The sequence below is a fragment of the Mycetomoellerius zeteki genome, unplaced genomic scaffold, assembly GCF_001594055.1.
Source record: "Mycetomoellerius zeteki isolate Tzet28-1 unplaced genomic scaffold, Tzet1.0 scaffold285, whole genome shotgun sequence".
Classification (NCBI taxonomy): domain Eukaryota; kingdom Metazoa; phylum Arthropoda; class Insecta; order Hymenoptera; family Formicidae; genus Mycetomoellerius; species Mycetomoellerius zeteki.
Window position 1 is genome coordinate 298,994 of NW_017257266.1, and position 19,080 is coordinate 318,073.

The following is a 19,080-nucleotide window of genomic DNA, read 5'->3' on the forward strand; positions in this document are numbered from 1 at the left end:
ATGTGCAGTACAAAATGTTGAAAATATGTGAATATAATACAAATAATACCAAAATAACTTTTTACTAACCGAAAATGGCGGGATAGGAAATCACCAATTTTGACCTTTGATAATTATTTGCGGGATATCATCGGCGATTTCATTGTTAAATAAAAAAAGTCAAAACCAAAATAACATTTTTATTATTAAAAAGGATATTATGAAATTAATATTTAATAAAATAAAAATATATAACGTTACGGTATACATAATAATTATTATAATATAATCCTTTATAAAGTAACATTTTTTCAAGAATGAAGAACGATATCAAACCAAGAAAATGATTATGTTATAATTATACAGCAATTTATTGTAAGGTTTGAAAAACGAGATAAAATATGAAAATATCGCGGAAATATCCAATATATTGTAAACAACTTGGTGGCTTTCAGTTTTCCACGACATGTTTTTTTACCCATAATTCCCAAGCGACGCGACGCTCGACAGAAAGAGGAGGAGCCGGCAGGAAGGGTACCTCGTAATACCCGCCAGTAGATCGGACTTTACATCCGGCTAATTAAGCATTGATAACTAACGAGGTTCCTTTGTGCCGCAGCCGCCGCGGGAGATGAAAGTCCTCGGAAAATTTCAACCGACACGTCGGATTAAATGCTTTAGCGCGCGTGCTCGTCGAACTCGAGCTTGCAACTCGATGTGAACTACGACTTTAATCCCCGTTGACGTGAATTGCTCGGGGCATGTTCCCGTTGGGTATGGATTTTTTTTCTCTTTCTGCTGTAGGGTTCATAAGAGCCCGACATCAGAAGAGCGGAATCGATCGCTCGTTTCCTGCTTTATCATGCGGAGACGATGATTAATTTAATAACTTCCTACAAGCCGGTCCTTTTGAGCGCGGTGGACGATTGTTTAATTTTGTCAAGGGTGCGCGATTGAGGGCACGTACAGAGGGTATAATGCCGTAAGCATTTTCCCCTTTTTTGCGTGTACCATATGCGCCCGTTAATTGGTAGCATCAATTAGCAAAGAAATGACCAGATCGAACGGAACTGTAAAACCATATTCTGCTTTTTTGTTGCAGTTTTACCAGCTTCTGGAAGCTAGTCAAGTGGCCAATACTACTCTCACGTATCGCCACGTGACCGTGTTTGCGCCCACTAACCGAGCGTTCCAGAAATACAATGGGAGCACGAAGAATTTGGTTTTGTATCATATGTGTGAGTAGAATGTAATATTTATCTTATAAATAAATTTAAGTATACAAACGGATTCAGAGATAGACATCGTCAACTATCTCATTTAAGTGAAGATGTGCAAAAATATAAAGATGGCGATTTATAAAGATGGCGATAAAAATTGTGATTAAAGGTGAAATAAGATAAAAAAGATAAAAAAAGTAAGGTAAAAGATAAAAATTAAGGTAAAAAAGATAAAAAAGTGAAAAGGTGAAGATATACAGAATGCAAAAAATATTCATACACAGCAAATCTTTTTATTTATAGAGTCTTATTTATATAAAATAAATAATAAATTTTCGTTTATTGTTAAGATAATACATTTTAATTATTACACACTTTTTAGGTAAAATAATTTTGAGAAATATACAATCCATTTAATTCTTTGTTAATAAATTGTTAATTAATATCTGTAATAATAAGATTTTTTTAAATATCTCTCTAATACACGAATACACTTTTACGGATAAAACAGTTTTGTTAAAATATCTAAAAGTTTAATTAGATCTGAAAATAATTTTATAGGGCTGTCAAAAATAATTATACAGGTCACTCAATAATATAATCATAAAATAATTATAAAATAATTGTATAGGACACTCACAAACTGGTTACTAGAATGTCAAAACTTTTTGCAGCGTCATTCATCATGTTTAAATGTCCTACATAATTATTTTGATGGTTCAACAAAATTATTTTCAAATCTCTATCTAGCTAAATTTTTAGATACTTCAACAAATCTGTTCCTTTCGTGTAGCAGCATATTTTGTAAACTAACTTTTAGTAATGTATAACAAAGAGAATTATGGTAAGACGATATTTTAAAATCCAGAAAATACGAAATTGCAAAATCAACAGACAATTGAGAAAATTCCGTTATCTCCACTATTGTATATCATACAGCATTCTCCAAGATAGACCGCGTCAGAGCGACATGGGAAAATTCTCGACACGGCCGTGAAAACTCAATTTCCACGGTTTGACGGCGACCTCGCCCACTTCTCTTTCGCATCTGCATTATTTTCTTTCTTCGTCCGGTTTTCGCGCGCCGGCGGAGTGCATTAACTCCGACTTTCGGTATTTCGCCCTTTGATCTCGACGAGGCGGGCGGGACGGGCGGGCCCGCGCATGCATCCGTAATGCATCCGTCGAGCTGTAAAGCCGCGCCGGATCGGAAGGAGCGCATTCGATATGCGCCGGACGCTTATGTGCTTTCGTAATTCAGAACTTCTTCGATAGTCACGAATATAACGGCGAGTGGTGGCCGGCAATCCGTTATCGACGTATCCGCATTTACGACCGTTCAACGTCCGTTGGGCATTCATCGATGTAGATCCTGATAGAAAGGGGTGGTATGGAGGGATGGAGCGTTATTGCGATTGAGCGTAGCTGACTAATATCGCGCGACGTCAGCGAGCCAATGCGTTAGAATCCCTTCACGTTAATGCATCCTGTTACACTTTATCGTGCAGCAGACGAAGCGAATTCGTGCGTACGGAACGATCGCATTCTCGCGAAATTGCTTCCTTTCTTGGAAGAATTGGGGAGATAGATTCCTTTAACATTCGTATATTATTCCGGTGAGACACCGGAAAACTTCGCGGTGCAGATCCACGAAAATACGAGACTTCTATTTAATACCAAGATAAAGGATATCTCATTTGTTCTCTTCAGAGATCATCTATTGGCTTCTGTGTATGTAATGATTATTTCTCTACGGAAAAAAGAGAGAAAATATTTCGTACGAGAGATACAATGGAATATATACGAAAAGAACGGTTTTGTTGAAGATTGAAAAATTTAGTTAGATACTGATCTGAAAATAATTTTGTTAAACCATCAAAAATAATTATGTATGTACAACCCTCAAACTGATTGCGGTAATAATGTCAAAACTTTTTGTAACATTGTTTATCATGCTTGACATTCCTACGTAATTGTTTCAAGGTTATTACAAAATTGGAAATCAAGGAAATGTCAGGGAAATCGAAAACGGTCACGGAATTTTGCAAAATTTTCTGAAAAATTAAAATTCTTGGCTTTAAAGATGCCTTGGCTTTAATGATGCCTGATTACATCAAAATTATTTAAGAATTGCTTGTCAATTTAATTTAGTTCGTGATATTATTCCAGTAGTTTAATTGCGTTTATAAGTCCGGAAAACCAATTCGGCGCGCAGTTTGAAGGACTACAAACATGTTATATATGCAAGTACATATATAGTATAGTATATATAATTCACATTGAATTATTTAAAAAGCGTTATAGATCTAGCTTCGACCATTATAGGCCCTTGAATTTCTATTATTAATTGTGTTTCTCACATAGTACAGTCTTAAAATGTTTAAATTAGTTAATAAACGTACATCACAATTACGCAATTTTTAAATATTACTAATTTAACAATTATAAATGGAAGCGACGTCAGCAACATTAATAAATGATTTAAATTATTCTCTCGATAAAAATTGACGGTGTTCAAATCAGGATGAAAATATAATAAAATAATTAATATTAAAATATTTTAAAAGGAAAAGTCATGAAATTTCTTCTAGAAATCAAGGAAAAATTATAGAATTTTAAGATGAGGGATTTGTGACATTCCTGATAAAGAATACATGAAGCTAAGAAAGGAAAGAATTTATCAGTGAGACTTGACTGAAAACTCATATTTTCTGCGCCATTTCGTTCTATCTTGATTAAAGTTTTCAAAAAAGATTAAATTTTAACAAGCTCGCCACTTGAAGCTTTAAAAATAGGCGGAGCCGTGCGTATCTTTGTCTCGTCCGGTTGCATCGTGGGAGGCGTATCACAAGATTGTCTTTAATCAATGGAGACGCGGCAAACAACCTGCTCAATCAAAATCCTTATTATCCTTAGCGGGTTATGGTAAACGTGACGACGGGCCTCGTTAGGCGCACCCTCGTTCTTCTCGTCTCACCTCACCTCGCCTCACCTCGCCTCACCTTGCCTCGTCGTCTTCGCGTCCGCGTTCGTGTTTGCGATGTCGCGCGGTGTGTAATTTCGACGTGCAATGTTTGCACTGCCACGCGGCGGGATGGCACGGCGGCGAACGCTTACACGGATAGTCGCATCGGCGCCGCGCCGTGGCACGGCGCCATCGATCTTGACGGAGACCCGAAGGCAAACACGTCCCACGTAGGACGAACCGCGCACCGCACCGCGTGTGCCCCCCAAGTGCTTACGTTAAATCGGGCGATAAGAAAGGGCCGCGCCTTCGGCCACAACCGGCCACGCCGGGAAATAATTAATCCGATTTGCGCGGCTAAGCCGCGCGCGAGCGCGCGGACTCTCACACCGGAAGACAAGCGTTTCATAGTGTACGATGGGGTAGTAATATTACGCAAGCTTTGCGCCGAACTTGCCGAGTGACAATTATCGCGCAGCTGAGAAAGTAAAGATATATGGAGAATCGTGAAGTTCCTGGCCACCAAAAGCTCACTTTTATCATGAACAGAATGGCTCCGCGTAATATTGTAAGAATTGTAGAAGTTATAATTATATAATCTATATTTTATTTTGGGGATGTGACGGTAAAAGACATTTCCTTGGACATTAAATGCAGAAAAAGAATCTAGTTATCTACTTGGTTAATTTTAGAGAAATTTCATCTTTTGACAGAGCTACTTTCTCCACAATAAAAGCATAATAACGTGCTGTTCTATGATTGTCAACAACGTATTCCCGCGTAACTTATTTTTTAAGTCTGCTTTCCTGTGGGGCACCCCGTTGCGAATTACCCCGGCGAATTACCTCGGAGACCACCGTAAGAACCGTTCGAACTAAATAATCAAAGGTTGTAAGGTCGTCGACTCCGTTGACACGAGCCGCTGCTGGATCAATGTTATTCGGCCTGAGGCGCGTTTTTTTTCCGCACGACGACGAGAGAACGAAAGAAGGAAAGTGGCCGATGATGGGCCGTTACTTTTATTCCTCGTCGGCTGTTCGTTGAATCGCTGCGTCTTCTTTTTTTTTTGGTCTACGCCGGAGCGACGTATTGGAGAGCAAACAGCTCGAACGAGATTACCGCGTGCAAAAGACTTTTTACGAGACGCGTCTTGAAAGAGATTGTCAAGAATTACATTATCTTCCCCCTTGCTCCACTATCCGCCCTCTTGCTCTTCCGCTGCCGTCGTGATGCGCGGTAAATAAAGGACGAGAGAGCAACAACGATAGTTGTGCTCGCGTGACGTTGCAAGGCTGCATCGATTTACAACTCAAAATTATTTACTAGAAGTAATGAATGGAAAGATAAATAACTTCATGAATCTCCTTCGCTCCTAAAAACAGTGTTTTTATTATGCATTTGTGTAACTATCGTATGCTGCTTGTTAAAAGTCTTACTTTAGAAAGAGTTTTGCATTCCAAGATATTTACACTGACAACTTCTTAGACGCTGAAGTTTCCGATGTTTAAAATCCCTGCTTTAATTCCTGCACGTTTAGACACTTTTTATGCACTCTCTTTCGTCAGCTTGTGGTAATAAACTTAAGTCAAATCACGGCAAATTGACTCGGGCGCAATTTACTCGGCAGTAACTTCGGACAAATGCGCGAGATTCGGTTCCCTTCTTTCGTGCGAAATTCAAACGGATAGAGAACTCGAGAGGTCGAAGCTGTGACTCCGTCTCCTTTATTTCCCTCCTGAGTGCCAGGGGGAAAAGCTCTCTTTATCTCGTCAAGTTGGCGCCCATCTCGCGGCACTTCACCTCGAGCGGCAACGAGAGGACTGACCCCCGCGTCCGTCTCTCGCCGTCCCTCGCGAGTCTACGGCAATTTTGTACATCGCGAAAAGTTTCACAATTAGTCTTGGAACTTTCATAATTCCGCAGCTTAACCCGCCTTGTTTTGCGGCCGAGCGTTACCGCGGTCGGTTTAATTTATCATTTCACTTCTCGCCCGACTATCGTGGCCTCTGCTCGGTTCGTCTCGAACACGCTCCTTCTTCTCGTCCACGTTTATTCTTGTTCATCCTAGGCAATTTCTCATCCTAAGTCGAATCTCGGGAACGAAGCGTTTTAATGAGATTTTATTCTCCGATTAGGTAGGATGGAACCTTTTTCTGAACGAAACGTAATCCGCGTCTTACGTTCCTCAAGCATTTTTAATTCGCCATTTCTAACGAGATTTAAATTTTCACACAAGTCCTAATTTTAACGTTAAGTATATCTCAATTTTTATTATTCTCTTTCATAATTTACAATTAAAGAAAAATTGATAATATTCTACATATCTTGTAGATAAAGATAAATGCAACAAATTTTTTTTTATTTTATTGTGCATATGATATAATATGATTGTGTAAAAAGAAGTTTCAGAAAATTACAAAAATATAGAATATATACAAATGGGGTGAGGCACCAACAAGACTGCTGCTATACGTACTAAGCCTTCCAGTAAATAAAAGAATTTACGCATAACAGAATATAAATTATAATTACGAAGAATGAAACAATACCTATATGAAAGCATACGCGTAGAAATACAGAGCATACATACACTGAGAAAAAAAATTTGTTCAACTAACTGAACACATTTAGTTGTTTGCAGATTCGGTTAATTCAACAAATTTTATTTAATTAAATTTAACCATAGTCTGTTTAACATTGAACAGCTTGTTAAGCAGACTAAGATTAAATTCAATTAAATAAAATTTGTTGAATTAACCAAATCTGCAAACAACTAAATGTGTTCAGTTAGTTGAACAAATTTTTTTTCTCAGTGTATAAACAGAATTTTTAAAACTAATTGTGAAACAATTTGTACTAAACATATTAAGTTAGAGAAAAAGTCCCTTTACAAGTTGGTAAAAAGACTTTTTTACCAACCCATATATTCTATTTTTAAAAAATTGACAACTACATTGCTTAATAGAGCAACGTTTCAGCTTTAAGAATCTATATCTATAATTGTGATACGATGACTTTTAACGAAGCAATTACGAGCAATAAAGTCATAATGTTCCTTTTTACTTAATCCGCGAGTAATTCAGGAACAAAAAATAGTAGGAACATTTTTAAAAAACGATTTTGTAGGGAACGCTTCAAACTTTCACGATGTATAGTAGAAAATTTGCTCAAATTTTTTTGGGCACGCGACACATCTACAAAGTAAAAAGAAAATTTTTCATTTTTTTCCGCTCGTAGTTTTCTATAAGTATGTAAAAATTACAAAAAAACTCACATAAATTAAAACAATATATAGTAACCATTTGAAAGTAGAAATTTCGTGCTTTAAAACCCTTTTTTTTTTTAATTAAATTAAGTAATATATAGATGATATTGATGGGGAAATGTCTTTTTACCAGCTTCTAAAGATTTTTCCCTTAACCCAATAATAATGTATATAAATAGCATTCATATATTAAGCGAATTTATAAGGCAGGGACAGGTTGTCCTGGACACAAATAATGAAAGGAACAGAGGAAAAAGTTTCATGATATATTGTTTACTTTTTTTTTACCATTTTGTTACATTCGGTTTGTCCGCGTTGCTTGAAATCCTCATCAATTTTTGCACTTCAGACGGGATAAATATATATTCGGGCGTTGAAAAAAGAGAAAATGAAGATACTCAATGCAAAAAGTACAAGCAAGGCGAACAGATCTATTGATTAGATAAAAAATGAACAAAACATCGAGTCGAATCCAATCCTACTTTTCTGAATATCTTGAAAGTTCACTTTACTATATAGGAGGATTAATTTTATTCCTAGAGCGATCCGAATCACTTTGGTTGGATTTATCGTAAGATCTGAATAGAAGCGACTTTACAACGATAAATGTACGAAAGAATATGAGATGAATATGTTAATATACTATATACATTATACATAGCCGAAATAAAATACAAAAGACGATTGCAGGAATAACAACCGAGCAACCGCCAGATATTATCCTATTAAGTACGTGGATGGCTACAGGCAAAGAGTTTAAGGGGTGCTGGTCAGCCACAGTCGCGGCTCGCGGTCGTGCCAGCGCGAGCCATTTGCTCGCCATTGTAAAGTTACATTGTGGCGAGATAATGTCCTGCAAAACGGCGCACAGCATCGGTGAAGTCGAGGTTAACAGAGGACATTTCTACGTACTGCACGTTCGGTGCAATGATTTCGTTGAACTTCTCAATAAACTTTTCTCCGATAAAAATTGAAATCTGATCGGAATAAAAAAAGAAAAAGAGAACGGAACAAATTTCAGATCGATTTTCCATATTTTACAACAGAAGGCTTCCGAGTTCCCAATCATGCATGACAAGTTTGTCTACCTCTAAAGATTTTTCTTACTGGAATCCCATTGTTTTCAGGCAACGTATTTATCGTTTACCATTAAAAGTGTACGGCTTAAGTAATGGAAAATGTCATAAATTTATGCAACAATTCAACATTTCGAGCTAGACGAATCCAAAGATATTCGGTACTTTCATCATCCGGCCGCCGCGCCACGCCGGTGACACGCGGTGATGACAATGGCGGGTATTTCGACTGCCGGTAAATTTAGTCGCGGAAAGTTAAAGACTTCGTCGCATTGGGGATGGAGATGTCGCGGGGAATGTGCGAGGAGGAACCCGGAGAGAGGCAAAGGCTTGCGCCGTCGGGTGGGTAGGTCATGGGGGAGGCATGACAAAGGAGGACGGTGCGAACTCTGGCTTCTAGGTAACTTAACTGCTCCTCTGGTCTTTGTGCGAAACTTAAAGACGCTGTATAGTCCGGGTATGGCGATGGCGGCGGACGACGGGTCCAAATTGTATGTACGTGTCTGTATGTGTGTGTGTATATATATGTGTCTGCCGACGACTTTGAGCGAGTTCCCGCGAGTAGGTGAGAGGGTTGGTTACTGTGTTCTACGTGCCGGAGAACAAGCCGGTCGCTCGGGCGTCTGCGACACATCCCGTAGCCACAGGCCAGGAAGGGGCGGTTTCGTTTGTCTTGTCGGAAACACACTGCAGAATTCGCGGGGGATAAGAGACTTCGCTGTTTCCTCCCAGTCATTGAGTTTATTATTGACCTGTTATAGAATCTTAGTGGAGTGTCGGTGTTATAAGAATTAACGGAGGGAATCGTGGAATGGGCGTTTTGAGATTCGCTTGGTTTCTCCGAATAGATACGATAATCACTCATTGAGAATTACGCAATCTAATAATTTTAAGTAAATATTTACTAAATGCAAATATATATTTATTTAATAAATATATGTAATAAAACTATTAATTTGATTTAACCGTCATTTTTTTATTGAGTAAATATTTATTGAGTAAGGAAATGTTTATTTAATTAATGTTACTTAAGTAAATTATTAGGTACTTACTATTCAAAGAATATATAATATTAATATTTAGTAAATTTTTTTCAGTGTACCTCTCTCTCTAACGTATTGCCATTAATCGAAATCTATACTCTAAATTTCTTGCAGTGAAATCACTCCAAGAGAGTGAAAATACAACCATCTTTGAAAAAAAGTGAAAATATTTCACTTGTTTAAAAAAAAAGTGACGATCTTCAGTCTTTTTAGAATGAAATCTCACTTTTTTGGAGTGAGATTTCACTTCTTTGAAGTGAAAATTCACTCTAGAGAGAGAGAGAGAGAGAGAGAGAGAGAGAGAGAGAGAGAGAGAGTGAAAATTGTTACTCTCTTTCAAGAAATGAAATATTTTAATTTTTTTTCAAAGGTGGTGGTATTTTTACTTTCTTGAAGTGAGATTTCACTATAAGAAATTTAGATTCGTGCTTTTTAAATATCGCGTTAATCTTGCATTTTTAATCTTAATCTTTTGATCTGTCTGTTATGAGATGTGACGTTTGTAGACACACGGTACTTTATGATAAAAAGCTTCTTATGTACATAATTATGCATCATTATACTTTTCATAATATTTGTAAGTACATTATACGACTTTTTCTGCTTATTCTCATTAGAGAAAGAGATTAAAACCGCGACAGATTTCAATGTACACGGGCTCAGCAAAAAGAAAAGGCTGCTTTGATGTGGCGGTAATCCTACAGATTTTAATCTCGTTTAATTCCGCAACGTTTTATCGCGTATACGCTTCCGGCATAATCGTGCATGCGCCACCAGAAATTCCAATCTGCTCCTCGTGGCGGTGGCCGAGTTTAAACCAATTAAGATAAGGCCATGGGGATGAATCGTCTCATGTAATAATTTTTCAAATGCAAGGCGCTCCAGCGTCAAGTAAAACGAGGACACGTTTTCCTTCGTCGGGTTAAACGCGAGGACTCGTCAGGACGACGGAACGAGGCGTGAAAAAGTATATAAGCGGCCATTGCGTCGCAGCGGGACGTTGCAGGTCGTGTCAGAAAAATCTTAATTATGTCACATAAATGCCAGGACGGTTAAAAAGTTGCAATTCGAGTCTGGCGCGATAATGAAATGAGACTTAAATGCAACGGGCCGACCGTTCGTCGTGTTTACAGGTTGTAATTAAAATCTTTCCAGGAGCAAACGCCGCGCCACTCGTAAACTTCTTCCTAATTGCTTTCGCATCTAATGTTGGTTGTTACAGACGTGGCCACGTACTTTATGTTATAATAAACTAACCGTTCCAACCGAAGAGAGAGAGAGAGTTGCCGTGTTCCACCAAGTCCACAGACTCCGCGGGCAAAAATTCATCTTCGTTGATAATTATAATTTAGTCTCCGCTCATAAACGTAATTATTTTCCGCTGCACTTAATAAGATTTAGACGATAACGCGTTCTGATCTTTCGTTGATATTATCTTAGCCTGATAGCGCGCAATAAATTTTTGTTATAGCGTGTTGTTCTTCTGACTTGTAGTTGCAACGTTAAAAATTCGAAAAGTTAAACAGTCTTAATGAAGGAAAATAATTTAGGTAACGCGTCCGGCGGTGTTTTAACTATGTATAAGTAGGAAAACAGTCTGGGTGTCTCGTTGCATCTTCGTTCGCATATCGCAACGACTCGCGCTCGGAACGGCGTAATTATGCTAAAGCTTCTTTTTTCCGAGTGTCTGGAGTGCAACGATATCATCGCACCCACGTACAGAAGTCGCGTTTGTATCGCGACGACAAGAATAAATTGGCTACATTTTCACGACAGAAATCTGCTCGCGCATTTATTATCGCCGATGCTGATGCAGCGCGGGTGCTATAACTCGCGACCGTCGTTTTTTAAACTCGCTAAAGTATCCGCTTTAACGTACTCGCTGAAATGGCCGGTCGAAACGTCGCGCTGAGAGTCATTCCTGGACTGTTCAATTAATCAGGTAACGAAACGAAGAGCGCGTTGCGCGTGCTAACCACGTTTATCCATCAGCGAGGTAGTCCGTGTCTAGGATAACTACAAAATACCCAGGGATACCGTACGGAGAGAGAAAGCACGGCTCTGCCTTCATCCCACCGACACCGGCATTCAAGTTGGATTAGACGCGAAAGAGACCTAATGAAGACCGCCAACCCTCTTCCGCGCGTCCCGATGGCGCGTAGCGGCAATAACGGACAGCAATATAAATAAAATCTCCGATATACTTTGAATGGAGTAGAAGGATTATGAAGATAAATGAAATGAGTATTCGGGAGATATAACAGACATAACGTAGTCTTATATACACGGAAAGAACGATTTTGCTGAAGTATTTAAAAATTTAACTATTAGATACAAATCTAAAAATAATTTTTAATTAATAGAAATAATCCTATTTTCGGTCAAAATGGATCTTAGTGCTTAATAATACTGAATGCAAGTTTTTACAAATATTATTTCAGTTCTAAGCTACGCACCGATAAGGTTTGTCAGACTCGTCACAAACTGATGCTGAAATTAATATTTCAAATTAGATCGATCGTTCATTTTAACAGTGAAACTAATAAGATCTTCAAAGTTGTAAATAATTTATTGCGAAGAATATTATTTCAGCCAGGGTTTGAATCTAAGACTCTTGACTTTCCGAGACGAAGAAATAATTTTGTTCGACCATGAAAATAATTTTATAGGACGCTCAAGTATAATGAGCAATTCTGCAAAAAGTTTTGACACTCTAACCAGGCTCCTGCATTGAATTATGACAATTGAATTGTGGTATTTTGGTCTTTTTATGTAAGATAGAAAATCCAAAACAAGAAAGCATTCTAACTAGTTTGAATATCTCATATATATATAATTCTTTCGACGTCTAATAGTCATTTTTAGATTTATATTTAGCAAAACCTTTTTTCCATGTGTGGTTATCAAGAATGACAGAATCCAAATATAATCGAACATGCAAGTTTTCATGCAAAAATTCAAAAATATTCCGATAATCTAGATATATAGAGATATTAAAAATTCTCTTCGTCCTTTATCAGAATAAAATTTTATTCAACCGTGTCGAGTCAGAGCAATCTTCCCTCTTCTCGCCTAAGGCGACTTGCATACGCGAGAAGAGGGGAGTTTTCGCATAAAGCAGCACCGCCCTCCCCTTAATTCCTTGTTTCCTTCGCGCAAACATTTTCTTCATTGCAATCGCGAGAGCGCCGCAGGCTTTGACGACAAGGGGGTGTCGCAGCCGGATATAGAAACTCGTCTCGGGGGGTAGCTACGGTTGGGGTATTTGAGCGTTTACATTCTTAAAGCGCTTGTGTTCACGAAGATCTTAAACTCCACGAGGCATCGTAAGAAAAAGTCTCGAATTAGATCCGGACATCTTAATCTTCCACCTTTCCGTACTCGCTCGATCATCGAGTGATAGATGGCCAACAATTAGGAGCGATATTCCTCACGGTGGCTGACTGCGATGGTAGTTGAATCGGATAGTTGAATAGGGATGGACCGCATGCGATTAGGTCCCTTCTCCACCTACATTCCTCGTCTGCTCGGACCCTCGATTGTTGAAGGAGATATCCCACCTACTCTTCTCATCGTATTCTCTCTCTCTCTCTCTCTCTCTCTCTCTCTTCGCATCCACGTGTTTCTCTCACTTCGTCTTGCGATTTCGATGAATGTCTCCGTCGCGAAATGGTCCTCCGAACGCGGACAAAGAGGATGGACCGAGTATGGAACGATGGGTGTAAAGCAATCAATTACCCCTAATTGAAATTAGCCGAAAGGGCCACGCATCGGGGAATCGAACCAAGCCAATTGCGAATTACTTGCGTACAGCGGGAGGAATTTAACTCACTCGCTGATTGAAAACAAAATGTGATTCAGTAATTCATATAAAAATGATTATATCTTTTTTCTACGTATTGAGTCGGAGGAGTAAGTGATAGTATGATCATTTAGTTAATACGTAAGCAAGGATTTTTTTTTAAATCAGTGATAGGTTTTCGACAAGACACTATTTCTGAAAAAAGTGTTATGTTAATTTTTGCCCCGCATTTGGGGCAAGAATAAACAGCCCAGGGGTAGCTATTAACATACGAGACATATATTAACATTAGGTATTAGTTATTTTTATTTTATAGGATTTTTTATTTATTTGAGGTTAATTAAATAATATGATTATATACAAACCAATTATTTGCTTATAACAAAAACAAAAAAGATTATGGCACATCGATTATTCATTAAATATACGAGGGTAGTTCGAAAAGTTCTCGGCCTGACACAGAAATAACGCCACAAATATCAAACTGTCATAATTTTAGATAAGTTTGATCCTTTACAGTGTTACTGTTAAAATTTCAGATAGATTATTAGTTTCTTTGTTTTAATCGTGTAGTGTGCTGAGATTCCCACTCGAGTATCACTCAGATATCACTCCATCCTTGTTGTTTATCGAACGTTAAACAAGAATAACATAACCGGGGAGCATCCGGATGGGAATCCGAACACGCCCTAAAGCAACCAACGTTTGGTTCCATCATGGCAATATATTCGCTTAAATTTCTTCAATTACAGAAATGTGAGCGGGTGCATTGTCATGAAAAAAGTCAAAAGTTGGCTGCTTTACCGAAATAAAGACACTAATGAATACATCTGTCCGAAATTTTAACAGTAATCCTGTAAAGGATCAAACTTGTCTAAAATTACAACTTGTCTAAATAAAATTATAACAGTTTGATATTTGTAGCAATATTTCTGTGTCATGTCAAATCAAGAACTAAAAACAAATTAATATCAGAATCATATGAAACAAATTGAAGGATAAATGACGATAAATTTAGACAATAATCAAAATTTAAACATACGAAAATGTTAGGTTACCTGACTAAAATTCAGCGCACACGCAGCACATCCTGGCACGACATCCAGCGGGACAATCCTTGATTAGTGTAGAGTGTTATATAGAACAAAGAAAGAACATCTAAAACGGATAGTATTTTCAAAAATTGAACGTTAATATTTACCCCTGTTAATTATAGCCCTGGGCTCCCCTACGTAAAACATAAAATTAATAAATTTAATTTTTAAATATATATAATAAAAACTACTACACTAATTATACCGTGACAGTAACAGGCAAATTCTTAAAGTGGATATTCGAGACTGCAAACACTGGAAAAGATCTGAATATTAAGACATCCAGTCATTTATAAAGTGTCATTAGATTTGGCATGGATAATTCTCTCAAGTCCATTAATACAAACAAATAAGCTAAACAAGAGAGATGCAAATAGACAATCTATTATGTTAAACTTCTACATATCTTCGTTTGATCGTTAATTAAATAAATAAATCATTACATTTTTCTGATATGCTATAGATATATTATTAATAATAACACGCTTATTTTGAATTATTTATTTTACAACTTATCATACATTAACTTTTGAAAAAATTATACAAATACTATGTTTAAAACATATTTAAAAGATGTAAAAAATTATAATTGAAATTGTAACATTAAGGCCATTTTAAGTATACTTTTAAACCATTTTAAGTATACTTAAAATATTATTTAAGATCCCAATACAACTTTCTGATTTATTCATAACATCTTAAGATTATACTTAATGTTCTTAAAATAAAAACGGTCAATGAATACTGCCCTAAGATATGTAGATGTAATTAATTCTCTTAATATAATCAATTACACTGAAAAAAATGCATGTAATTCTATTTGGAAATTACATGTATATGATTGGAAAATTATCTAAATTACATAAATATACGTGGAAATTGACTGGAAATTGTAAATTTCCAATCATATTTAGACAATTTTCCAATTATGGACATGTAATTTCCATTTTTTCAGTGTATAATCCCATATTTTATATATTGGAACTTTATGTTTCAAAATTAGCATTTTAGTCTTACAGATAATAGTTTAAATCAATAATGTTTCAGGCTTTTAGTTCTGAGAAAAATAATATTCAAATTACCTAAATAATTAGAATACCTTGATTAAAGTACCTAACTACTAGTTATTTCAAATAATTTTAATATTATAATCTCGGATATTTATACCTCTAATACAGATATACAGTGTAAAATATGTAAAATCGTTATACAAAAATTCGAAAATTACTTTAAAATTTGAGAATTACTTAATGTATATAATTACTAAAACAACTAATCACTGAAAAAAGTGATCTTGCAGTTGCAGCGAAAATTATCTAAGTACAAAAAATAGCTGGAATAAATCAATTTCTAGCAGATACTGTGATATTGGATACAGATACTATGTATTGCATCTAATCATATAGATAACAGAGATAGAATTTAGATTTGTGCTATAAATTCTATGCGTATGATATATAATTTTCTATCAGATACAAAAAACAACTATAATTCTAGCTGGAGCAGCAAAATATTTTTTTGTGTGATAAATGATATATTTTGTAGAAAAGTTCTTCTTCTCGTCAAATATTTATATTTGTTCATTAAGTATGGCTCATATGAAACGTGAAATCTGTCCACATGCTCCGTAATGTTGTTTTCAGCAAGTAATGGATCTCAGAACTCTGTTGTGCTTATGCCTAGATTCGAATCTGTAAGTGCATATGCAATAAATGCTACGTAAAAAATGTATATTTATTTAATTAGCAGATACAAAACAGTTAAAACTCTATTTGAATACACTATTTTATGATTGTATCAAATCAAAGACTCCTATTGTTCAAATACCTTAAAAACCGAATATATTGGTTCAAATAATATTTAAAACTGGGAATAATGAACTAATTACTCGAATATAAAAATTATTTATCACTCCTTAAATATATGATAATAAATACGAATTATTCGACCTTCGTATAGATCAAATTTAATTGTTTAATTCAATTGTTTATAAGATTTCTAAAACACACATTTCAAAATATTCAAATAGTCTTAAAAATTACCATTATCATTTCCGGTTTTTCTGTTTATAAATTTGTATTGGACTGATGAGAAGCTGAATCCACATTACTTCTTTCAATTAATGAATCATTTATTATCAAACTTATATTATTTTCTATGGTATTTATAGTTTCTTTATTTATGTGATGTACTGCCAAATGCTTCGCTATGTTACAAAGTTTAAATATATCAAACATTCTATCGCAGTATCTGCATTTTATATTTTCATACGGTAAACCCAATTCAAAATGTTTAAATAGATATGCATATAGTGTATTTTCTAATTTTTTTATTACTAGCGGATGTATATTTAGCAGATGACTTTTCAAATTGATTTCGTAATATCCATTGGCGATTGTTCTGTTACAAATTTTACATTTCGGAGAATATTTTTTTACTTCCTTAAAATATTGCCATATCAAACTGCTTCGATCAGTTTCGTCAATTTGGTCTTCGTCAATTTTATGGATATTTAATAAATGTACTTTTACATATATTATGTTACAAAAGTATATATTATTAACACAAACATTACATTTTATTCTATTTTTTATTCTGCTACAATAATTCCATATCCAAGACTTTTGCAAATTTTGTGAGTCATCTGTAACTGTGTTCGAACAGTATCTTAAATCGTATATAATACTAAATTAAAGATTCTTATTATTTAAATGCCTTACACAAATCGAATATTTTGATGCAAATGTGCTATTTAAAATTGAGAATGATGAACTAGTTACTCAAATATGAAAATTTCTATTAATCATCAATATTAAAATATATGATAATAAATACGAATTATCCAACATCGATATAGACTAAATTTAGTTATTTAAATCAATAATTTATTAAAAAAATAATTTATAAGATTTATAAAACGCACGTTTCAAATCTCGGCCAAATTTTTATAATTTTTATGATAAATAAATGTTAAATATTTAATTTCTTTATAAATGTATATAAATAAGTGGCGGAAGATATGGTATACAAATAGTCGTAACACTTACCATAGTCATCTTTCGGTTTTTTTGTCTGTAAACGTGTACCAGTCTGATGAGAAGTTGAAGCCACGTTATTTCCTTCAGTTACTGATGGATTTATTGATATAATTATTGATAAAATATATTATATTCTACAGTATACATAGTTTTATTATTAATGTGCAGCCAAATGTTCTGCTACATCACGTAGTTCAAAACTAGAAAGACCGAATTTGACGGTCCCTCTAGATCTAGAAGGATCGTAGAAGCCAATTTGACGCCGAGCATATTTTTTTGTAAATGACAAATAGAAAGTAATGAAATTTATAGATAATTATATTTAACAATAATATCACTAATTTATTGAAAATTTTAAGTCATAAATATGTAAACAAAATTGTAAAATGTATACGAATGCAATATCAGACATAAGAGAGCCAAAAAAAAGTATAGCAAATTGAATGTCGCGAAGAGGCAAATTGGCTGCGTCTTTCTAAGACAATTAAATAAAAATTCTACCATTTTATATAATTGAGAAATTTTTAAATCGAAATTAAGAATACGAAAAATTATGAAAAGTCACAAAAGGTTATCACGTGAAAGCAAAGTTATAAAACAAATCTTACATTTAGAAGAATATTTTTCCTCTTCTGTAAAATGTTGCGGTAACAAGTTGCTTTGGTTAACTTCGTCAATTTTGTTTTCGACAATTTTTATATCAAGAAATGAATGTATTTTCGTCATTTCAATTTCGTCATAAGTTTCAAAATCACATATATTACACTTCATTTTACCATCATCTGTTCTTCTATAATAGTTCCAAGGTGATGTCGAATGTGTCATTTTGTCTGTACGGTATCTCAGATCGTGTAATACTAAATACAACACGTTTAGGCAGTAATGAAATGTTCGCGGAAGGTCGAAAAGTGACATGTAATTCTTTGTTAAAATATTGATAAATATTGACAGGGTTTGAAGTCACCTAAACAGCTCATAGCACCGATCCACTTGTAATAATTTAGTCGTTATAGTTCTATATACACAAGTTTTCAAATGAAAATATATTTTACGAATCCAAAAGATGCAGATTTTTCGCTCTTGCATGTAAAGCTTGCATTATTAATCCGTTTTATTAAGTAAAACAGCTATTTGTAAATGTGGAAATGGGAATATAATTTGAAAGCAATAGATTCAAAAAGCTTTTAAAATCTGGATAGTAATTAATTTGTTTAGTATAATTTATTCACACAGTTAAATCATTATATGTTTCAAATTATTTATTAAATTTATTTCACAAAGTAAATAAAAATTAGTTGACAATTTTAAAAGATTTCTTGAATTAATTTTTTTTCTTTCTAAAACAATTATCTCAGACAAATATATTGAGTTCAATCATGATAAGAACTCAATATTTGAACACTGTAAGTTTTACAAAAAACTTTAACGATATCGGCAGCATTATTACCACGATGAAAGTAGATACTTTAGTGTGTATTAATTGCTCTTTTTCTATATTAATTTCAAATCAAATAAAAAATATGTTGATGCTTTCAATTAATATAACTATTTCATATTATAGGATATATATACAGGGTGTTTCCAAATTAAATGGCAAA

General features: G+C 35.0%; 1 protein-coding gene across 6 annotated transcripts in view; it reads left to right on the plus strand.

Annotated features, from left to right (window-relative positions):
• The window catches only part of Fas1 (fasciclin 1 Fas1 domain-containing), a 379,369-nt gene that overhangs the window by 196,326 nt on the left and 163,963 nt on the right, over positions 1 to 19,080 (plus strand). For all 6 annotated transcript variants that reach the window (XM_018450497.1, XM_018450496.1, XM_018450501.1 and 3 more), the window contains exon 3: positions 1,082 to 1,217. In XM_018450497.1, coding sequence (XP_018305999.1) covers positions 1,082 to 1,217 — 136 coding nt within the window. The remainder of the gene's footprint in view (positions 1 to 1,081; positions 1,218 to 19,080) is intronic.